Source organism: Syngnathus typhle, linkage group LG22 (genome assembly GCF_033458585.1).
Source record: "Syngnathus typhle isolate RoL2023-S1 ecotype Sweden linkage group LG22, RoL_Styp_1.0, whole genome shotgun sequence".
Taxonomy (NCBI): Eukaryota; Metazoa; Chordata; class Actinopteri; order Syngnathiformes; family Syngnathidae; genus Syngnathus; species Syngnathus typhle.
In genome coordinates, this window is record NC_083759.1 from 7,428,184 (window position 1) to 7,447,245 (window position 19,062).

Below are 19,062 nucleotides of genomic sequence, written 5' to 3' on the forward strand. Positions count from 1 at the left end.
GGACTCACAAATTTGGCACTACTCACTGATTCAGCCAAGCAAATTTAATTTTGTTTGCTTTATGCGTGAGCGAGAGAGAGGAAAATAAAAATCTGCAAGGACTTGGGTTGATTTCCACCGGAGGCAGAAGCAGCGCTAATGGGAGTTAGTGCCGCGTTCTAGCGGGCTACGCCGCTCGCCGAATTAGCCTCATGCATATATTTAATTTGACCTGCCGCACAAATTAGCCTGGCGGTACATGTAGCCTAGCACCTCTCCAGTGAGACTTTGAGATCTGAGCTGCAAATTAATTGGCCAGGTTCGCGTACGAGTGTGTGCACGCGTGGGTCCCCCCCCCCAAAACCCCACTCCCCCATCCTCCTAGCCAAAATGATGGTGACCTCCCATCTATCCAATACTTTTGTCTTCCGGGTTAGAGCAACGCTGGCGTCTGGATTGTTGACTGCCACTTCTACCCCGAACCGTGTCCGCTATTTGTTTGTCCCCTGTCTGTTTTGTGTTTCCCGTTTTAAGTGTGCCCGTTTTTTCTTTTATTTTTCTCGCCTTTTCACCTGCCCACTGCGTATCTCTGGAGCTCTGGTCGCACCTCTCTGATCCCGCTCCCTCTGACTACGAGCTACGCTAGCCAGCTAGCCAACCCACCACCGGACCCTCCTAGTTCAAAGTTCAAAGTCACTTTATTGTCAATCCCTTCATATGTCAAGACACACAAAGAAACCGAAATTCCGTTTCCTCCATCCCACGGTGACGAGACACAGTACACAATAAACATACAAGTAGACGACACAAAATAAAAACAAGGAGGCACAAACAATAAATAATAAATAATAAATAAGTAAAATGAGTGATGAATAAATAATAAACAAATAACCTAATAAATAAGAGGAGCAAAACTGAGCCAGTGTGCGTACAGCAGACAGTAAGCATAGCGCAAAGTACAGGACGCTACGCAGAAAGGGGGGGCGAGTTCAGGATCCTAACAGCCTGGAGTATGAAGCTGTTGGAGAGTCTGGTGGTGCGGGAGCGCAGGCTCCGTTACCTCTTCCCAGAGGGCAGAAGCTCAAACATAGAGTGAGCGGGGTGACTCACATCACTCACAATCGTGGTCGCCTTGCGGGTGAGATGGGAGGTGTAAATGTCCTTCAAGGAGGGGAGCGAAGCACCAGCAATCTTACCAGCCGTGTTCACTATGCGCTGCAGGGCCTTCAAGTTGTAGTCAGTGCAGCCGCCACCCCAAACAGCAATACAGCTGGAGAGGACGCTCTCAATGGAGCCGCGGTAAAATGTAGTCATGACGGCCGGAGGAGTGCTCGCTCGCCTGAGTTTCCGCAGGAAGTACAGGCGGCGCTGGGCTTTCTTTGCCAGTGATGCGGTGTTGCTGGACCAGGAGAGATCCTCACTGATGTGCACCCCCAGGAACTTGGCGCTGCTCACTCTCTCCACCACAGCACCGTCGATGGTCAGCGGCAGGTGTTGGGTGTGACCCTTCCGGAAGTCCACAACAATCTCCTTGGTCTTGTCGATGTTCAGCAGGAGGTTGTTGTCCCTGCACCACGTGGTCAGAAGGTCAACCTCCAGCCTGTATTGAGTCTCGTCTCCCTTGGTGATGAGACCCACCAGAGTCGTGTCGTCAGCAAACTTCACTATGCGGTTGTCGCTGTAGGTTGCAGTGCAGTCATGCGTCAGGAGGGTGAAGAGCAGCAGACTGAGCACGCAGCCTTGGGGGGCCCCCGTGCTCAGCGTGATGCTGGCGGAGATTTTGTCGCCAACACGTACCACCTGTGGCCTCTGACAGAGGAAGTCTAGTAGCCAGTTGCAGAGGTAGGTACTGAGGCCCAGCGTGTCAAGTTTGCTGATGAGGCGTTGTGGCACAATGGTGTTGGAGGCAGAACTGAAGTACACAAACTGCAATCTCACATACGAGTCCCTTCTCTCCAGGTGGGTGAGGCCTGAGTGGAGGGCAGAGCAGATGGCATCCTTAGAGGACTGTTTGGCTCGGTACGCAAACTGGAAGGGGTCAATGGTGGGGGGAAGAACGGATCGGATGTGCTCCAAGACAAGCCGCTCAAAGCACTTTATGATGATGGACGTAAGTGCCACGGGGCGGTAGTCATTGAAGCAGGACGGAGCGGGTTTCTTCGGCACAGGTACGATGGTGGCAGCTTTGAAACACGACGGGACGATGACCTGCTGCAGGGAAGTGTTAAAGATGTACGTAAAGACATCCGTCAGCTCACCAGCGCAGTCCTTCAGTGCACGACCCGGGATGTTGTCAGGGCCCGCCGCCTTACGGATGTTGATAGCGGCAAGCGCCCTCCTCACGCCGTCGGCGGAGAGGCACAGGGGCAGCTCGTGTGAAGGGGGAGTGGCCTTCAGCAGGCAAGTGCTGTTCTGAGCGTCGAAGCGAGCAAAGAAGCGGTTGTCATTGAGCAGCTCTGCGGTGAGGGCTTGTACTCCGTGATGGTCTGAATGCCCTGCCAAAGGCTCCGTGCGTCCCTGTTGTCCTTAAAGTGGGCGGTAATTTTGCAAGAGAACGCCCTCTTTGCTTCTTTGATGCCCCGGGACAGGTCGGCCCTCGCTGTCCTAAAGGCTTTGTCCCTGGCCCTCAGCAGCCTGAAGACAGCCCCCGTCAGCCATGGCTTCCGGTTAGCCCGAGTGACGATGGATTTTGAGTGAGTCAAATCATCAATGCACTTCCTGATGTAGAAGGAAACAGAGTCAGTATACTCCTCAATGTCTGTCCGATCGTCGCAAGTGGCAGCCCTCCTAAACATGTCCCAGTCAGTAGAGCCAAAGCAGTCACGAAGCGCATCAGAGGCACCCTCAGACCACACCCGTACCCGCTTTCGAACCAGTCTGGATGCTGTCACCATTTGTCTGTATGCGGGCAAAAGCATAACAGTGATATGGTCAGAAAGGCCAAGATGGGGGAGGGGGGCGGCTTTGAAAGCTCCTTTATGCGAAGAGTAGACCAGGTCCAGGAAGCTGTCGCCACGCGTAGGAAAATTAACATGCTGGTGAAGCCTCGGAAAAACAGACTTCAGATTAGCATGATTAAAATCCCCAGCGAAGATGGTGAAACCGTCAGGGTGCGCTGTCTGTTGTTCACTGATAGCCTGGTACAGTTCACTAAGAGCCGCGATCCTGTCGCCTTCGATGTTGGAAGACGGGATGTAAACCGCGACCAGCAGAATCGCGGTAAATTCCCTTGGCAGGTAAAAAGGACGGCACTTAATGATCACAAACACTGGCAGTGGCGAGCAGTGCTTGCGTACAACTACAGAGTCCCGGCACCATTCGTCATGGATGTAGACGCATATTCCACCTCCACGAGATTTTCCCCCTTGTACAATGGCCCGGTCCGCCCGATCGCACGCTAGCCGCTCCAGATGTACGGCAGAGTCCGGAATGTTGACGGTCAACGAAGTCTCAGTGAACACAAGCACACAGCAGTCCCGCACTGTCCGGTTTGTAGATCGCAGCAAGCGAATGTAATCCATTTTGTTGTCCAGCGATCGAACATTCGCCAGAAGAATGGAAGGCACGGCCGGGCGAGCAGGGTTGGCCGCCAGCCTGGCCCGGACGCCCCCCCGCTTGCCCCTCTTCAGCCTCCTCGCACACCGCTTTCGACGCTTCCCAACCGGGGGAGGAATAGCAGACGAGCCCAGCGACGCTTCAGGACGTAGCAGTCCGAGCTCCTTTAATGTCCCCGCTTCAAAGTCCAGAACTCGACAAAACTCGCTTTCGCCGATGTCAAGCAGAACCTGCCAGTACTCAGTACGACGAGACGAACAAAAAAAACTGCCAGACAAACACTCATTAAACGGACAAACACCGTTTGGGCGGGACAGAGAGAGGTCGCTGCGTATGCACGCGCCGCCATCTTGAAACATGGCCTCTTGGCTCTGAGCCTGTAGCTACTTGCTCTTGGCTCGGCAAACGGCTTCAACCCAACTTTCTGGCCACTTGGCCGGCGTCCTCGGGGGGAGCACCCGCTCGCTGCGAGCTCGCCGGTCGTGGCTCGGCTGTGTGCCGCCATGACACACTGGGGCGTGCCGTTTGCACCGGTACAGTCGGGATTGACCAACACCACCACCCACTCCACCAACATCACGACTCGGTCCACTGCTGCTTCCATGCATTTCACTGCCTACCAACTTCTAGCTAACCAGCTACTAGCCATTTCTACCATTTTTTCTGGATTATTCCCAGCTGCTGTTACGTTTCATCTCCTCCAGGAATTATCACTTCTGCTACTCCGGGCTTCCATTCCACCAACTTCTCGTCCATTTGTCTACACTGCTGCTGGTCTTCATCATCTCAACAATAATCAACGTCTCCCTGCTGCCTCAGCTGCCAGAAAGGCTGGGATCCTCCGCCGTCGCCGCTACATCCACCGTAGCTCCGGACTGTCTTTTAGCCGACATTTCCCTGATGGCTCACCCATCCCCTCTTTCTGGACTACCTCTCGCCCCCCCGTCACCCCCACCTCCCGTACTGTCAACTTCAACAATCTCCGCTCCCCCACCCCCGCTCCTTCATCCATCTCCCTCGCACTGCTGAACTGTCGCCCCCTCTCCAACAAATCACTAGTTATTTTCGAACTACTATTGGACAATAATTAGGATCTGCTCCTTCTCTGTGAAACATGGCAACAGCCTCTGGACTATTTTACTCTCAACCAAGCCACTCCGTCTAACTACAGCTACATCGCCAAATACCGCCTCTCTGGGCGAGGAGATGGTATTGCTGTCCTCCATAAGCGGTCCCTACCCATCACTGAATTGGACCTCAACCTCCCATCTATTTCATCTTTTGAATATCTCGCTTTTTCCCTTCCCAACTCTACTACTGCTGTTCTTATCTACCGCCCCCCAAAGTCACATCCGTCTTTTCTTTCTGAACTCTCTGAACTCCTCACCATCGTATCCTCAGTCTCCTATTGCCTCCTACTCATCGGTGACTTCAACATCCACATCGACCAGCCAACAGTCAGGGGTGGGCAAACTTTTTGACTCGCGGGCCGAACTGGGTTCTAAATTTGGACCGGAGGGCCGGACCAGGAGCAGATGGACGTAGGCGTTGTGTGAAGTCATATAAGCGACCTGTAAAGGTCATTGCATAAAAGATCTTGGCCTTTAGTAGGTAGTAAAGCATGGATATTCCAAACAAGTTTTTTGAAAACAAATGCATTTATTAACAGGATTAAAAAAAAATAATTCACTAAAAAACTGCTATCAGTGATTCTCATAAAATACGACACTGTTATTATGAATAACAATCTCCATCACTTCAATGCCTGCAGGTCAGATTAATGAAAGATGTTTATCTCATGAGATCACATCAAACGGCAAACATTCTGACCAAATATATCATCTTGAAGAATCGGTGAAAGCATACATCCAAATAAAGTAATCAAAACAGCAACACGGTGAGGGGTATCTGAAAATCAGAGCAGAGTTTTAACTCGCAAACACCTGGTAACAGAGGTGAGGAAACGGGAAACACTTGCTTAAAGTAAGCCTTAAGAACTTTACAGGTTAAGATTAGTCGCAAATAGGTGGTGCATCAATGTCCTTGAGCATCCTGCATTGTTTGAAAATGAGAATGGTCGCTAGTTTCAATCCCTGCTATGTGTACAAATCATATTCAAAATGCATTTTTTTACAATAAACTTGAGAGCCTCCCGTTCATTTTCAGTGGGAACAGTGTTGTTGGTGTCCCTTTTTTGCTAGTGCGTCATAGTCTGGAGTAAAATTTGTTGTGGCAATTCTTAGGCGAGATCCGAGGTGTTGGTCCGTTTACCTTGATCTGTGACGGGTTGATGTTGATGTGGCTGAACGTCACGTCGCGTACGTCGAGCCAAATTGGCCACTCTTTTTTAAACACTCGGCACTCACTTCTTTTTTTCGGGCCACTCATTTTAATGGAAGGATTCCAGGGGAAGGTTTGTGGGTGGCTTTAGCGCAAAACTGCATCTGAAAGCTCAGCGCGCGAATTATAAGAATGCTGTCGCAAAAGCCCACGCTCTAAATTCGGGACTGATACGAATAGAGCGAGAGTGCGCCAAGTCCGTACTACTGAGTACGTACACGCACTTGTGAGTGTGCACCGAGCTTTCTGACACGGCTTCCGGTAGTAAATGCGCAGGCGAGCGCTTCGCCATCTACTGGGAAAACGCAGTCATTGCAGGCAAAATGACAAAAAAAAAAAAGTTTAATAATACAATTTGTTCAGGGTTGGCGGGCCGGATTAAACGGTCCCGTGGGCCGGATGTGGCCCGCGGGCCGTAGTTTGCCCACCCCTGAGCCAACTGCTCCACTGACGTCTGACTTCATCTCCCTTCTGGACTGCTTCCATCTCACCCAGCACATCAACTTCCCCACCCACACCAAAGGCCACACCCTGGATATAGTATGCTCCTCCTTTCCACTCACATCCAACCCCCGTCCGCTCACCTTTCCACTGTCAGATCATCTCTGCATCCTCTTCTCCGCCCCTCTACCCTCGCCTCATAATTCCACAAAACACACCATCTCCTACCGCAACATCAAGACTGTAAACCCAATCACGCTTTGCCAGCTCTTATCCTCTGCCCTTCCCTCCGACCCCACTTCTTCCTCCCCTGACGACCTTGCCACCACGCTCAACAACATCCTTTCTGACTTCCTTGATTCCCTAGCACCCTGGAAAACTTCCTCTGTTACATTCACTAACTCTGCCCCTTGGTACACCCCGGAACTCCGCTCCATGAAACAAACTGGCCGTCAACCCGAACGCCTCTACAAAAGAACCCGCCTCACCGTCCATGCCGAAACCTTCAAACAACACATCTCCTCCTATCGTGATGCTCTCCTTGCTGCCAAATCTGCTTACTTCTCATCTCTCATTAATAACACCAACCGGAACCCCCGCATACTGTTCTCCACCGTCAACAAATTGCTCCAGCCACCGGTCACCAAGCCACCCTCCTCACCCGCCCTCTGTAACTCCTTCCTTGTCAACTTTAACAACAAAATCGCCCAAATCAACAGTTCTCTAACCGACACCATCAATAACTCCTCCTCCCCCACCTCCCTTGCCCTCCTCCCCCCCTTCCCCACCTACCGCCCTTCCCCTCTCTCACTGCCTTCTCCCTTGTTGACTCCTCTACTATCCTAGACATCATTATCGCATCCAAGACAACCACCTGCTCTCTCGACCCTCTTCCAACGACCTTAACTAAGGCCTGCCCTCCTGTCCTCCTACCCCACCTCACCACCCTTTTTAATCAGTCTCTATCCCATGGCCACTTTCCCACTGTCTTTGCAGCCATCACCCCCATCCTCAAAAAGCCCACCTTGGACCCACTCAACCTCTCCAACTACCGTCCCATCTCCAACCTTTCATTCCTTTCCAAAACCCTTGAACGCATTGTCTCCGCCCAACTCTACACCCATCTCCAGTCCAACAACCTCTATGAACCCTTCCAGTCCGGATTCTGCCCACTTCACAGCACCGAAACAGCTCTAGTTAAGTCACCAACGATCTCCTAATTTCTGCCGACTCTGGTGCCCTCAACATCCTACTACTACTTGACCTTACCGCAGCCTTTGACACTGTGAACCATTCCATCCTCCTCCAAAGGCTGCGCCAACTACCGTTTTTTTCCGTGTATAGTGCGCAATATTTTACTAATTTATTGTCCTAAAATCTGGGGTGCGTATTATACATGGGTACAAAGAAAAAAAAAAAAAAAATTTTTTTTTTTTAATTTTTTTTTTTTTTTTTTTAAATAAAGTCATGGTACAACAAAACCAACAACAGGACTGACCGACAAAGTCGTGGAACAAAAAGACAGGGTGACATTACCAAAGACAGGAACAGAATGACAGTAACACATGCAATGATCCAACGGTGAGCGAGGGGCAGACAGGACTTAAATACAAAACACGTTACATCGATTGAGGTGACACAGGAAGAGCGGGGTGACACGAACAGAAACTATGGCAACCTAGACACATAGCAAAACTGGGGACGAGACATGACAAATCTCCCCCGAAATAAAACTCACCTTTCTTCTTGTTTGTTGTCAATCGCGCATCGCATTCAGCCATCCTGCCCAACACACTTAGTAGAATTCATAATTGACGACACATCGTTTGATGCGATGGTGCAATCCTCGATGGTGTGTTATTGTCAAATATTGTTTGTTTTTTAATCTCCATCGCGGACCGGACGTCATACGGAGGCCGCCATTACAGATGCGCAGAACGGTTGCGCAAGACACGTCAGCTATATAAAGAGCGAGAGTTCAGTTCTCCACCTATTAGTTTCAATTCACAGTTTAATTAGCAGTTTCAATCAGCAAATAACAAAATGCGTATTACAGGTAATATTTTATTTCACAACACTTTGCCTTGTTCCTTTCGTCTCTGCTGTTCACTTCAAACACGCTCCATGCGACCGCAATGCTCTCGTATCAGACAAGGCTTGCTCGATCACCTGCTCGTTTGCTGTCTCACAATGTACCCTACACAAATCCGAAACATTTGTTGCGGCTCCGAGTCACGACGAGGGGCAAGTTTTGGTTTCCAAGGTTGTTTTTATTCCTCTTCAACGTCTCTCCCATACAGAGCCGCCTTTTTCACGTCCGCAGCCCATGCGCGCACGGAGCGCGGTGGTGCGTTTAGGGGCAGTCGGAGAAATCAACGCCAACAAAAAAAATGACATCCAGCCTAGTTAAGACCATACCAAAGACTTTAAAAATGGGACCCATTGCCTCCCTGCGTGTGTGACGATCTTTGGGACTTAAAAAAAAAAAAAAAAAAAAAAAAATTAAAAAAAATTCATAAAAATTGGGTGCGTATTATACATGGGTACAAGCTTTTTTCCAGCATCAGCATGCCATTGTTAGGGGTGCGTACTATACATGGGGGCGCACTATACATGGAAAAAAACGGTAGGTATTGAGGGCACTGCACTCGACTGGCTCACCTCCTATCTCACCAACAGAAACCAGTTCATCTCTCTCTCCGGTCTCACATCCATCCTCTTCCCAGTTACACAAGGGGTCCCCCAAGGCTCAGTTCTTGGCCCCCTCCTATTCATCTGTTACCTCTTTCCCCTTGGTACTGTCATCCGCAAACTCAATCTGGACTTCCACTGCTACGCTGATGACACCCAGATCCAAATACGTACCACACCAACCCGTAACCCTTCCCTCACCCACTTTGAAACCTGCATCTCTACAATAAAAACATGGCTGACCCACAACTTTCTCAAACTCAACAGTGACAAAACAGAGCTCCTCCTCATAGGCACTAAATCCTCCCTTAATAAAACTAAATCCATCACACTCACCATTGACTCCTCAAACATCACTCCCTCCCCTCTGGCACGCAACCTTGGCGTTATTTTTGACCCCACACTGTCCTTCCACCCTCATGTTAGCTCAGTAGTCAAGACCTCCTACTTCCACCTCCGACGCATCGCCAAAATCCGGCACTGCCTCTCTCTCCCTGCCGCGGAATCCCTCATCCACGCCTTCATCTCATCCCGGCTTGACTACTGCAACTCCCTTCTCACTGGAATCACTGCTCACTCACTCCATAGTCCAAAACTCTGCTGCCCGCCTCCTTACCCACACCTGGTCCCGTGAACACATCACTCTTGTTCTCCACTCTCTTCACTGGCTCCCCATTAAGGAGCGTATCATCTTCAAGATACTCCTCCTCACCTTCAAAGCCCTTCACCACCTGACTCCCACTTACCTATCCGACCTCCTTGTCCCCTACTGCCCCAACCGTCCCCTCCGATCCTCCAATACTTCACGTCTGACAGTCCCAAAATCTAAACTCAAATCCTTCGGTGACAGAGCCTTCTCCTCCACATCACCCCGACTCTGGAACTCTCTCCCTCAGTCTGTCTGTGACTCACCCACACTCCCCGTATTTAAGTCCCGTCTAAAAACGTACCTCTTCTCCCAAGCTCATGACCTCCCCTACCCATAACTGGTTTCCTCTTCTTAATTTTATCCGATTGCTTCTTCCCCGTCCCCTTCCCCTCATGTATGTCTTTGCCTTGTTCCCTGTAAGCGTCTTTGGGTTTTTGAAAAGCGCTATACAAATTTAATGAATCATTATTATTATTAAGACTTGTACCTGTCCAGGACCAGGAATCGTGCAAGTAACATCTCTACAGACCCTTCTCACCTAGGTCACAGTCTGTTTGAACTACTCCCCTCTGGACGCTGTACACCTAAACCAGCAGATGCAGACACAGCTTCTTCCCCCAGGCTGTCGCTCTGATGAACTCACACCACTCATAGAGTCTCAGAGACATTGCTGTGCAATAACATCCTGCCCTCAATGCTTTATCTTTGGATTGTCCTTATTATGTGTACTGTGTCCTCTCTGCATCTATTGGAGCCTGGTCACTCTGGAAGAGGGATCATCCCATCTGTGGTCACTTCTCAAGGTTTCTCATTTCCCCTCGTAGGAGTTTTGAGTTTTTCCTTGCCCTCCTGGGAGTTCAAGCAAGATCAGGGAATGCTTGAAAGTAATTGTCATTTTTAGCAAATGTCGTCCTGAATGTTGTTAGCCACCTAAATGTTGTACAGAGGCCGAGATCTACTGGAGTCAAATTCCTTGTTTGGCATGCTCAAACTTGGCCAATAAAATATCTATTGATTGATTGATTGAAACTAGGGGTGTAACAATTCATCGATACACATCGATTAATCGATATAGTGCTCTACGATTTATTGGCATCGATGCTAAACGTAAACATCAATTTATACCGCCGTGTTTGACCTCGGACATTAGAGGCGACTTTATTTTGAAATCCAGTTCATTGTTGCTTGCTTCCTCTTTCCGGGAGCAGTGCGCGGCGTGTTCTGTTGTGAGCAGAGCAGGCACGTGAAAGGGGAGTCGACAACTAGTACGCGGCTCCTGGGCTGGTGCTATGGCTAGTATCCAAAAAGACGAGGGAATTTGCTTCCTTTTAGGCTTCAAGTCATTCGTTTGGGAGCACTTTGGATTCCAAAAGAAAAGATCTCAACGGACAAGACACGTGCAGTTCGTAAATCCTGCCATGCGGTGATCAAATATTCAGGGACCACAAATCTCGCCGCACATTTAAAGAAAAAACACGACATCAAAGTTCAGTGTTAAAATAAGCACTTTGTATACTACAATACTCTTGTAATTTCCTAAATCAAGAGTTTGCAGTACCTTGCTGATTTTGCGTATGAATTGTTATAAATCAGGATATTGTTCTTTATTTTTTATTTAGAAAAATATATATATATCGATCGTAGAGCACTATATCGTGAATGAATCACAGCAAGCTTTAAGATATCGGCAAATATCGTATCGTGCTTCTTTGTATCAATATGATATCGTATTGTGACAAAACCCGCAATTTACACCCCTAATTGAAACGCATTTGAGATGCATGGAAAAAGCCGTGTTGGCACAAATAGGAAGCGCTACAACTTGTCATGTGAAAGTCTTCCTTTGGTTTTCTGCTATTAGCTTGTCTTAGCTTCTCATGAAATGAGTTGTTATAACTGAATGAGATTTATGCAAGACTTAACATTGAGCTAAGTCAACCAAGTGCTGAAACTTTTGGTTCAAAGTCTTCAGTGTGAGGTCACTTGAATAACCCAATAGACTTAAAAAAAAAAAAAAAATTACGTGTCTCCCTTGCCGCTTTTCCTCGCCACACCGCCACATTGATCGGTTATCGGGAATTGATATGCGGACCCGTTCTGGCGAAATCCATGCTCACAAGCACTCATGTCAATCTTCCGTTAGAGTGTGAAACAGTCGATCACGTCCGTCGGTTTTATCGCTTTTGGTGTCCAAAGGAGCAAGCGGGTGGAGACGCAACAATTCGTTTGTTTTGCTGATTATCTAACTGTTCCTACAAAATTGGACATCGCAGTTGTCCAAAATTTCCAGGCCAACACTTGATTGATTTATAAATCGATCAAGACGCGCGTCTCAGCATTCGCGTGGGTACGTTGCACGTCTTGACGGGGGAACCGAGTCGGCGCTGAAGCACATATCGACTCCATGCGTGTCCATTTGGATGGCAGACTTATCTGCCGCAGAGGCCCCGCCGCGTGGACATGTATGGAGATTTACTTGCATTTTAACCCCGGGGTTAGCCATCAGTATTGATCGCAACAGATTTAGCCTGATTTTAATCCCCGCTCAGCTCGGGACTATCGATCGGGGGCACTGCGCTTTCAAGTAGGTTTAACGACTTACCTGTGCTTCCTCCTCCCTCCTCTGCTCGAGAGTTTTTCCCTTAGCAAGCCCGCAAGAGCGAAGGCCGCGCGGCGCTTTGGAGCATCCGAGGAGGCCGCTTGTAAAATATGACTGGCATGCGTCGACTTTTATTTTCCTCGCCTTGTGTATGACATTATAAAGCCGGCGATGACACGCCGCACCAGTGTCAGGCTAAAAACATCTGCCGGTGAATTACGGGTGCTCATCCGTGAGCTTCGGAGCCTCCCTTTATGTCTTTATGGCTCCTCTGAAGACGCTTTGGTGAGACAACATGGGACGTGCTGCAGGAGCGGATTTATAGATGCACCCAAACGCTGGTCACCCTTGATTGGTGCGGCATAGAGGATGGAGGACAAGTGTGTGCGTGTGCTTTGATCTTTCTCCTCCATTTGTCCTCCCAGAGCGGCAGATCCAGGCGAAGGAGGAAATAAATAGGAGAAAGAGTAAATCAATGCTAAAGAGAACTAAACTAACCTCAAGGCGAACCAAGCACCTTGTCCTCCCGCCCCAGTCCATTCCACTAAACTTCAAATTGTTCCCATCATGAACCCCCCCAATAGAAATACCAGATTTTCTAGCGTAGGATGTGGAAGACCCACCTGTGATTAAAACAAATGTGTGAGGCAGATGGAGCCAAACGCTGGCAAAGAGTGTGTATAGATTGGGATTACAGGGGCAGGGGCGCGCTCACGACCAAAAGCTCTTCAGTGTGTTTTCCATTCAACCTTAAGTCCTTTAAGACCTCCTCGTCTCTTCTGAGTGAGGCACACTGAGATGTGATCTAATGCCGAGTGCCACATGAGAGCGTGTGTGTGTGTGTGCGTGTGTGTGTATGTATGTGTGTGTGTGTGCGTGCGTGCGTGCGTGCGTGCGTGTGTGTGTGTGTGTGTGTGTGTGTGTGTGTGTGTGTGTGTGTGTGTGTGTGAGACATGTGACTCTTTGATGAGACCCCTGCTGGTGTATGTACGTGTGTGTGCAGCTGCACATTTAAGAGTGACGGAGGCGTGTGTGTGTGAGAGTGCATTTGGCCTCATCCCTGAAGGGTTGTTTGGGCTATTATGTGCAGGTTTTCCCTTTTGGAGAGATTGAGTTGGCGGCGGTGGGGGGGGGTTAGGGGGTGTACTAGCAAGGTCTCTGGGTTTTGCATTCAGATGTAATTAGCAGCCACAAAGGCCTGGTTAAAGCTGGAATCGTCCAATCTGCACTCTGGCTTTGATTGTGTGGGCCAGCTGTGGAGGAATGGCCATTATCTCCATGTGTCCGGCAGCATAAAAGAACTCCCCCCCCTCCCCCACCTGACCCTCCTCTATAGCCCAACACACAAACACACACACAGCCCTTGTCCAGTTAGTTCAGCATTTGGGTTCCCACAGGAGGAGGGACACGAGCCGGTCACACACAAAAAATGCTCCCCAAAATGTTGCTTTCTTAGTGTAGGAGATCCAGATGAATATTCACCTCCCCCCTCCCCTCTGCGAAATTCTCCTGGGAAAGAAGCCTCACGTGGCTTTTTAGTCAAAGTTGTTTTTGTTCTATTCTGTGTGCATTTAATCATAAATGTCCGACAAACAGTTCGGGGACACTTAGGCCCATTAGTCCTGTGCAGAAATTGAATCTTCCCTGCAATTGAGGACGTTTAATTAGTATTAATTAAACGGCTCAGATTCTCCATCATTAAGCGAAACTTGGACCCACAACAACAGGCGGAGACTGTGTGTGTTGTGTGTATGTGTGTGTGTGTTGTTTTGACAGCACAGCCAGTCTTTTGACTCAAATTAACGGCGACCTCTTCAGCGTGTAAAAAGCGGGATTCGCATCGTTTATGTGTTATTAAGTCCCCTAATTGGGCAGCCAGTAGTTTGCATATTAGACTATTAGGCTAATATGTTTTGCTCCTCCCGGCTGCACGGCCCTCGCCAGAGCCCCCGGCGACACATTTGGTGATTCTGGGAATTACGCTCTAATCGTAAAGCAGTGTTCTTTTGATCCCCCACAATTCCGTTCCGGACGCGCGTCCTCGCCTCGATTTGATTTAACACGTTTATTAATCAGCCCTTCCTGTGTAAGTCCTCATTTTGCATCTGCAAGGCAAAGTTTTATTGCTGTTGACGTGTGTAGCCGACTTGATATGAACATTTGAAGGTTGAGTTTTATATTTATTTTTGTGTCCTTTGGGTTCATTTAACCTCCGCGTGTTATCTTTTGCTTCTGGTGCCCAAGTTTAAGACAAATTGTTTTTCAGGGTGTTTGAGTATAGTTTGAAGTAGAGGTGTCAAAATGGATTATTAATTATCAACTAATTGTTCATCAAATTAATTGCCAGCTATTTTGATAAGCAATCACTAAACAATACCAAATAACAAAAAATTGTTTATATAATTATATATTTTCTTTTCACTTTCCCCTCCACTGTGACCTCTGATGGACAGGATTTCACTGTCGTTCTTGTAGTGTAGTGTAGCAGTGTAGCCCCCAACCCCCCCCCCCGATGGGCTTAGTGAGACAACAGCATGCCTCCATCGCAAAGTTTAGCCAACAAGCAGGTGGAGGAGGGCACTGTGGGCTGAGGGTCTCTATTCTGTTTAGCCCCTCGCTGCCCTCACCAAACACCCTCCCTCCTTCCCTCCCTCCATACCTCCCTCCTTCTTCTCCTTGCCATTATTTGTCCTGAGCGCGCAGCCCCCAATGGGCCCTTTTGGAAGCCGGCAAAAAGAAGAAGAAGAGCGATTGCAGCTGTGACGTGGGCGTTGTTGTTCCATTCAGCGCCCTCGCCATGGCAACGGGGCAAAAGGCCTTTGGAAGCATGCAGCCTGGCTGGCTGGACTGCGCAGCCAGCTGGAAGTCTCTCTCCAGCTCCAATGCTTGCTAAATATCCCAAATTTTCCTCTAGAGACAATGCCGCAATGTTCAACTTGTCTCATCATTGTTAGTTCACTTAGCACTTGTTACTTGAATCGAGTCAATATTAATTACCCAACATTGGCTCTGTCCACTTTGCTCTTAGTACTGGGTTAGCAATTTCTGGGGCTTTTTTTCTCCTCAGGTTTTGTTTTCGTATTTGCATGGCAGTTTGAATGAGATGCTCAAAGTGTTGTTGTGTCTTCTGTATTTACATAAATACATAGTATACAGAAAAGGCTGTCCTCAAAATAACTTTCTGAAGTGCCTATTGTGAGTTTGCCATTCATTTACAAGGTAATTATGAGACTGTAACGACGTCATTAACAGCGCTCCAGAACAATTTTTTTATTTGACTGCTGACTAAATGACATTGTTCATTAAATAAAAATATCTGATTTAGGAGTAGGAAATGATGGGAAGGATTCTGGCTGTGTTTGCAATCATCCTCTCGTTCCCTACTTCCTAATCACTGTAGGTGGGCTTTTTGGTATTTAAAAGTCCTGCCACTGAATGGAGGGTTGCAGCAATTTTAGAAGACTAAATGAAAACGTTTGTGAACGCTTGTCCCTGATTGACAGGTGATCAATCCCAACGGGGATGCATGAATGAGAGCGAGCCTTGTGTATGCGTGCGCGCGCGCGTGTGTGTTTACACTTTGCCTCCGCCGTAGTGAGCTCCAGCACGCTGCAGGACCGCTCGTAGTATTGTGGGGCCGAGGGGATGGGATGAGGGGGGCTTGTGCACAATCTCCCGTGACCAATGAGCGGGGTGCTGTCAGGGGTAACCACATGTGTCAGCCACTCTCGGCCAATAAAGAGAGGAGCGAGGCGGACCACAGGTGCGCGCCTCTGCCTGCGTCCCCTTGGCACAGCGCCCCGGAGATGCTGGAGAGAGACGCCTGGCTGTCCCGTGGCGCGCACCGCTTTCCCGTCGAAGGCAGCCTCTTCCTGACTTCCTCCTCTTACACCCCACTCGGGCGGTGATGGCGACCGCCACGTCCAACCACTTCAGCGTCCTAAGCAGCCCCGGCAGCCCTCCGCCGCAGCAGCAGTCGGAGTCCGGGACCATGCAGCAGCAACAGCAGCAGGAGTACAGGGACGCGCACGCCCTGCTCCAAAGCGACTACGGCGCGCACCCGCTCAGCCACGCGCACCAGTGGATCGCGGCGCTGTCTCACCACGGGGACGCCGGCACCCCGTGGCCGTCCAGCCCGCTCGGGGAGCAGGACGTGAAGCCCGTGTTGCACGACGGCGACCGCGAGGAGATGCGCGACTCCGGCGACGGCGACGCGCAACAGCGACACCCTCACCCCGCGCACCAGCCCGCGCATCACGACGCCAGAGCATGGCGCGCCGGCAGCACCGCCTCCGCGCATATCCCCGCTATGGCGACATCTGAGGGCCAAGGTCTGCTCTACTCCCAATCCGGCTTCGGCTTGATGGCCGGCGGGGAGCAGCAAGGCGGCATGCACCACCATCCGCACCCGCATGTCCACCACCAGCCGCTTGGTCGGGACGACGAACAGCACAGCCACAGCCCGCACTTGAGCGACCACGGAGGCGGGCCGCCGCCGCCCCAGCACCAGGACCATTCGGATGAGGATACGCCGACGTCAGACGAGCTTGAGCAGTTCGCCAAACAGTTCAAGCAGCGGCGCATTAAATTGGGCTTCACCCAGGCCGACGTGGGTCTGGCCCTGGGGACCCTGTACGGCAATGTCTTCTCGCAGACTACCATCTGCAGGTTCGAGGCGCTGCAGCTGAGCTTCAAGAACATGTGCAAGCTAAAGCCGCTGCTGAACAAGTGGCTAGAGGAGGCCGACTCCACCTCGGGGAGCCCCACCAGCCTGGACAAGATCGCAGCGCAGGGCCGCAAGCGAAAAAAGAGGACCTCCATCGAGGTGGGCGTCAAGGGGGCCCTGGAGAGTCACTTCCTCAAGTGCCCCAAGCCCGGGGCGGCCGAGATCAACTCGCTGGCGGACAGCCTGCAGCTGGAGAAGGAGGTGGTCCGGGTCTGGTTCTGTAACAGGAGGCAAAAGGAGAAGCGGATGACGCCCGCCGGGGGACCTCTGCCGGGTGGGGAGGACATGTACGGGGAAAGCCCTCCGCACCACGGAGGACAGACCCCTGTGCAGTGACAGCACCCCCTGCGCGCTTGGACACTTTCGTTTTCCTTTTTCTAAGATAAATGTTGCGAGGACGCGAGTAGGATTTACAGTGCAGGTGCCAAAAGCAGCAGGCATGTGGACGGATGCTCCTTAGCGCTGCGGAACTCGCGGCGACTATTATGGGATGTATTCTTCGTATTCATTATTACGGGACGTGCTTCATGCTGCCGTGTGAGCCAAGCAAACGCCTTTTGTGCGTCACTGTGCCCAATTGTGGACACGCACGCACCCACACACGCACACACACACGCGCGCGCGCACACACACACACACACACACACACACACACACAAAGGAAGGCTCCGTTTTGGACTTGTCCACGGGGGTTGGGCAGGCGGGGGAAGGTTCTCGCGTGGGCTGGATGAACCGCAGTGAGTAAAAGTGGGTAAATAAACGCCATCTTTGCGTGGAACAAAAGCAGCAGGGGTTCCGACAGCTGCAGACACCCGCCTGCTCTTTGGCTCACAATTACAGGCCAGCAACAGCAGTATTATTATTATTATTATTATTATTATTATTATTATTATTATTATTATTATTATTATTATTATTATTATTGCTACAAAAATGTTTATTTTACGAGCTCATTGCATTTTGAATTTCTTATTTAAAGGCTTATTTTAGTTCGATGGTTAAATGTTCAAATTTAGTATTGATCAAATTCAGAAGCCATCAACAGCATCCTTCTACTACTACATTATATTATTATTATTATTATTATTATTATTATTATTATTATTATTATTATTATTATTATTATTATTATTATTATTATTATTATTATTATTATTATTATTATTACTTGACGGGCATATTTTTATTGTTCTCGTTTTATATTCATTTGAGTTCAAGATTTGCTTGAACGTACAAAACAGTTTTTACTTTAAAGCTGTCTCTCTCTGTCTATCACAAGGACATTCATAAGTTACCATAATCGTTATGTATCAATTCAGTAATCAACGTCATACTTAAGGTAAATAATAATAATAATAGTAAAAATAATAATAATACTGGAAAGACTAAAGCTTTTTCTATTTGTGTGGGGGGGGGGGTGCGTGTGTGTGCGTGTGTGTGTGCGTGTGTGTGTTTGTGTGCGCGCGTGCGTAGTGTGTCTTTGATGTTTATTTCCTGTATTTGTTTTTTTCGAGGGGAAAAAAAACACGAGCGAGAAAAACAATTGTGAGATACCAAAAGCAATTTACCCCACCGTTTAATGCCTTCCTCTCCTATGAAGATGGAGGTTATTCATTCAAAAACGTGTCTATATATAAAATAGTAATAATTTAAAAACATATACCAGCGGTATGACTCATGCACTCACCCAGACTCTTTGTGGGATGTAGCTCATGCATTTATTTATTTATTCTTGTTTGTTTGTTTGTTTGTTTGTTTGTTTGTTTGTTTTTGTACAAGGTTCGTTTTGTATATTTGTCAGTCCGTGCCAACAAACACACGCCTCCACACTTGTTCTCGTGCTACTGTGATTTTCATAAGCTTATCTGATTGAGGACAATGTTATACGGGGGCGGGGGACGTGCAGGTTTGAATTTTCCTTCTTCAAATGTGGAAACTCAGACGCAGCTTGAGGGCACACTTTTGTCTTAACAACCTGTGTAACGTACAACGAAGCTCTCTGAATGTATGAACAGAAATTTCCCAGCAATCTTTTATAATATTTGCGATATCAAGCGTAATCATAAGTGGGGATTTTTCCCC

The 19,062-nt window shown here is 49.0% G+C and overlaps 1 protein-coding gene across 1 annotated transcript; it reads left to right on the forward strand.

Annotated features, from left to right (window-relative positions):
• Nucleotides 1-15,967: 15,967 nt before the first annotated feature.
• Nucleotides 15,968-17,920, forward strand: pou3f2a (POU class 3 homeobox 2a). Its single transcript, XM_061270668.1, is given in 2 exon segments — nt 15,968-16,028; nt 16,031-17,920. Coding segments are annotated over 2 exon segments (1,347 nt in total). The 3' UTR covers nt 17,317-17,920.
• Nucleotides 17,921-19,062: the final 1,142 nt, after the last annotated feature.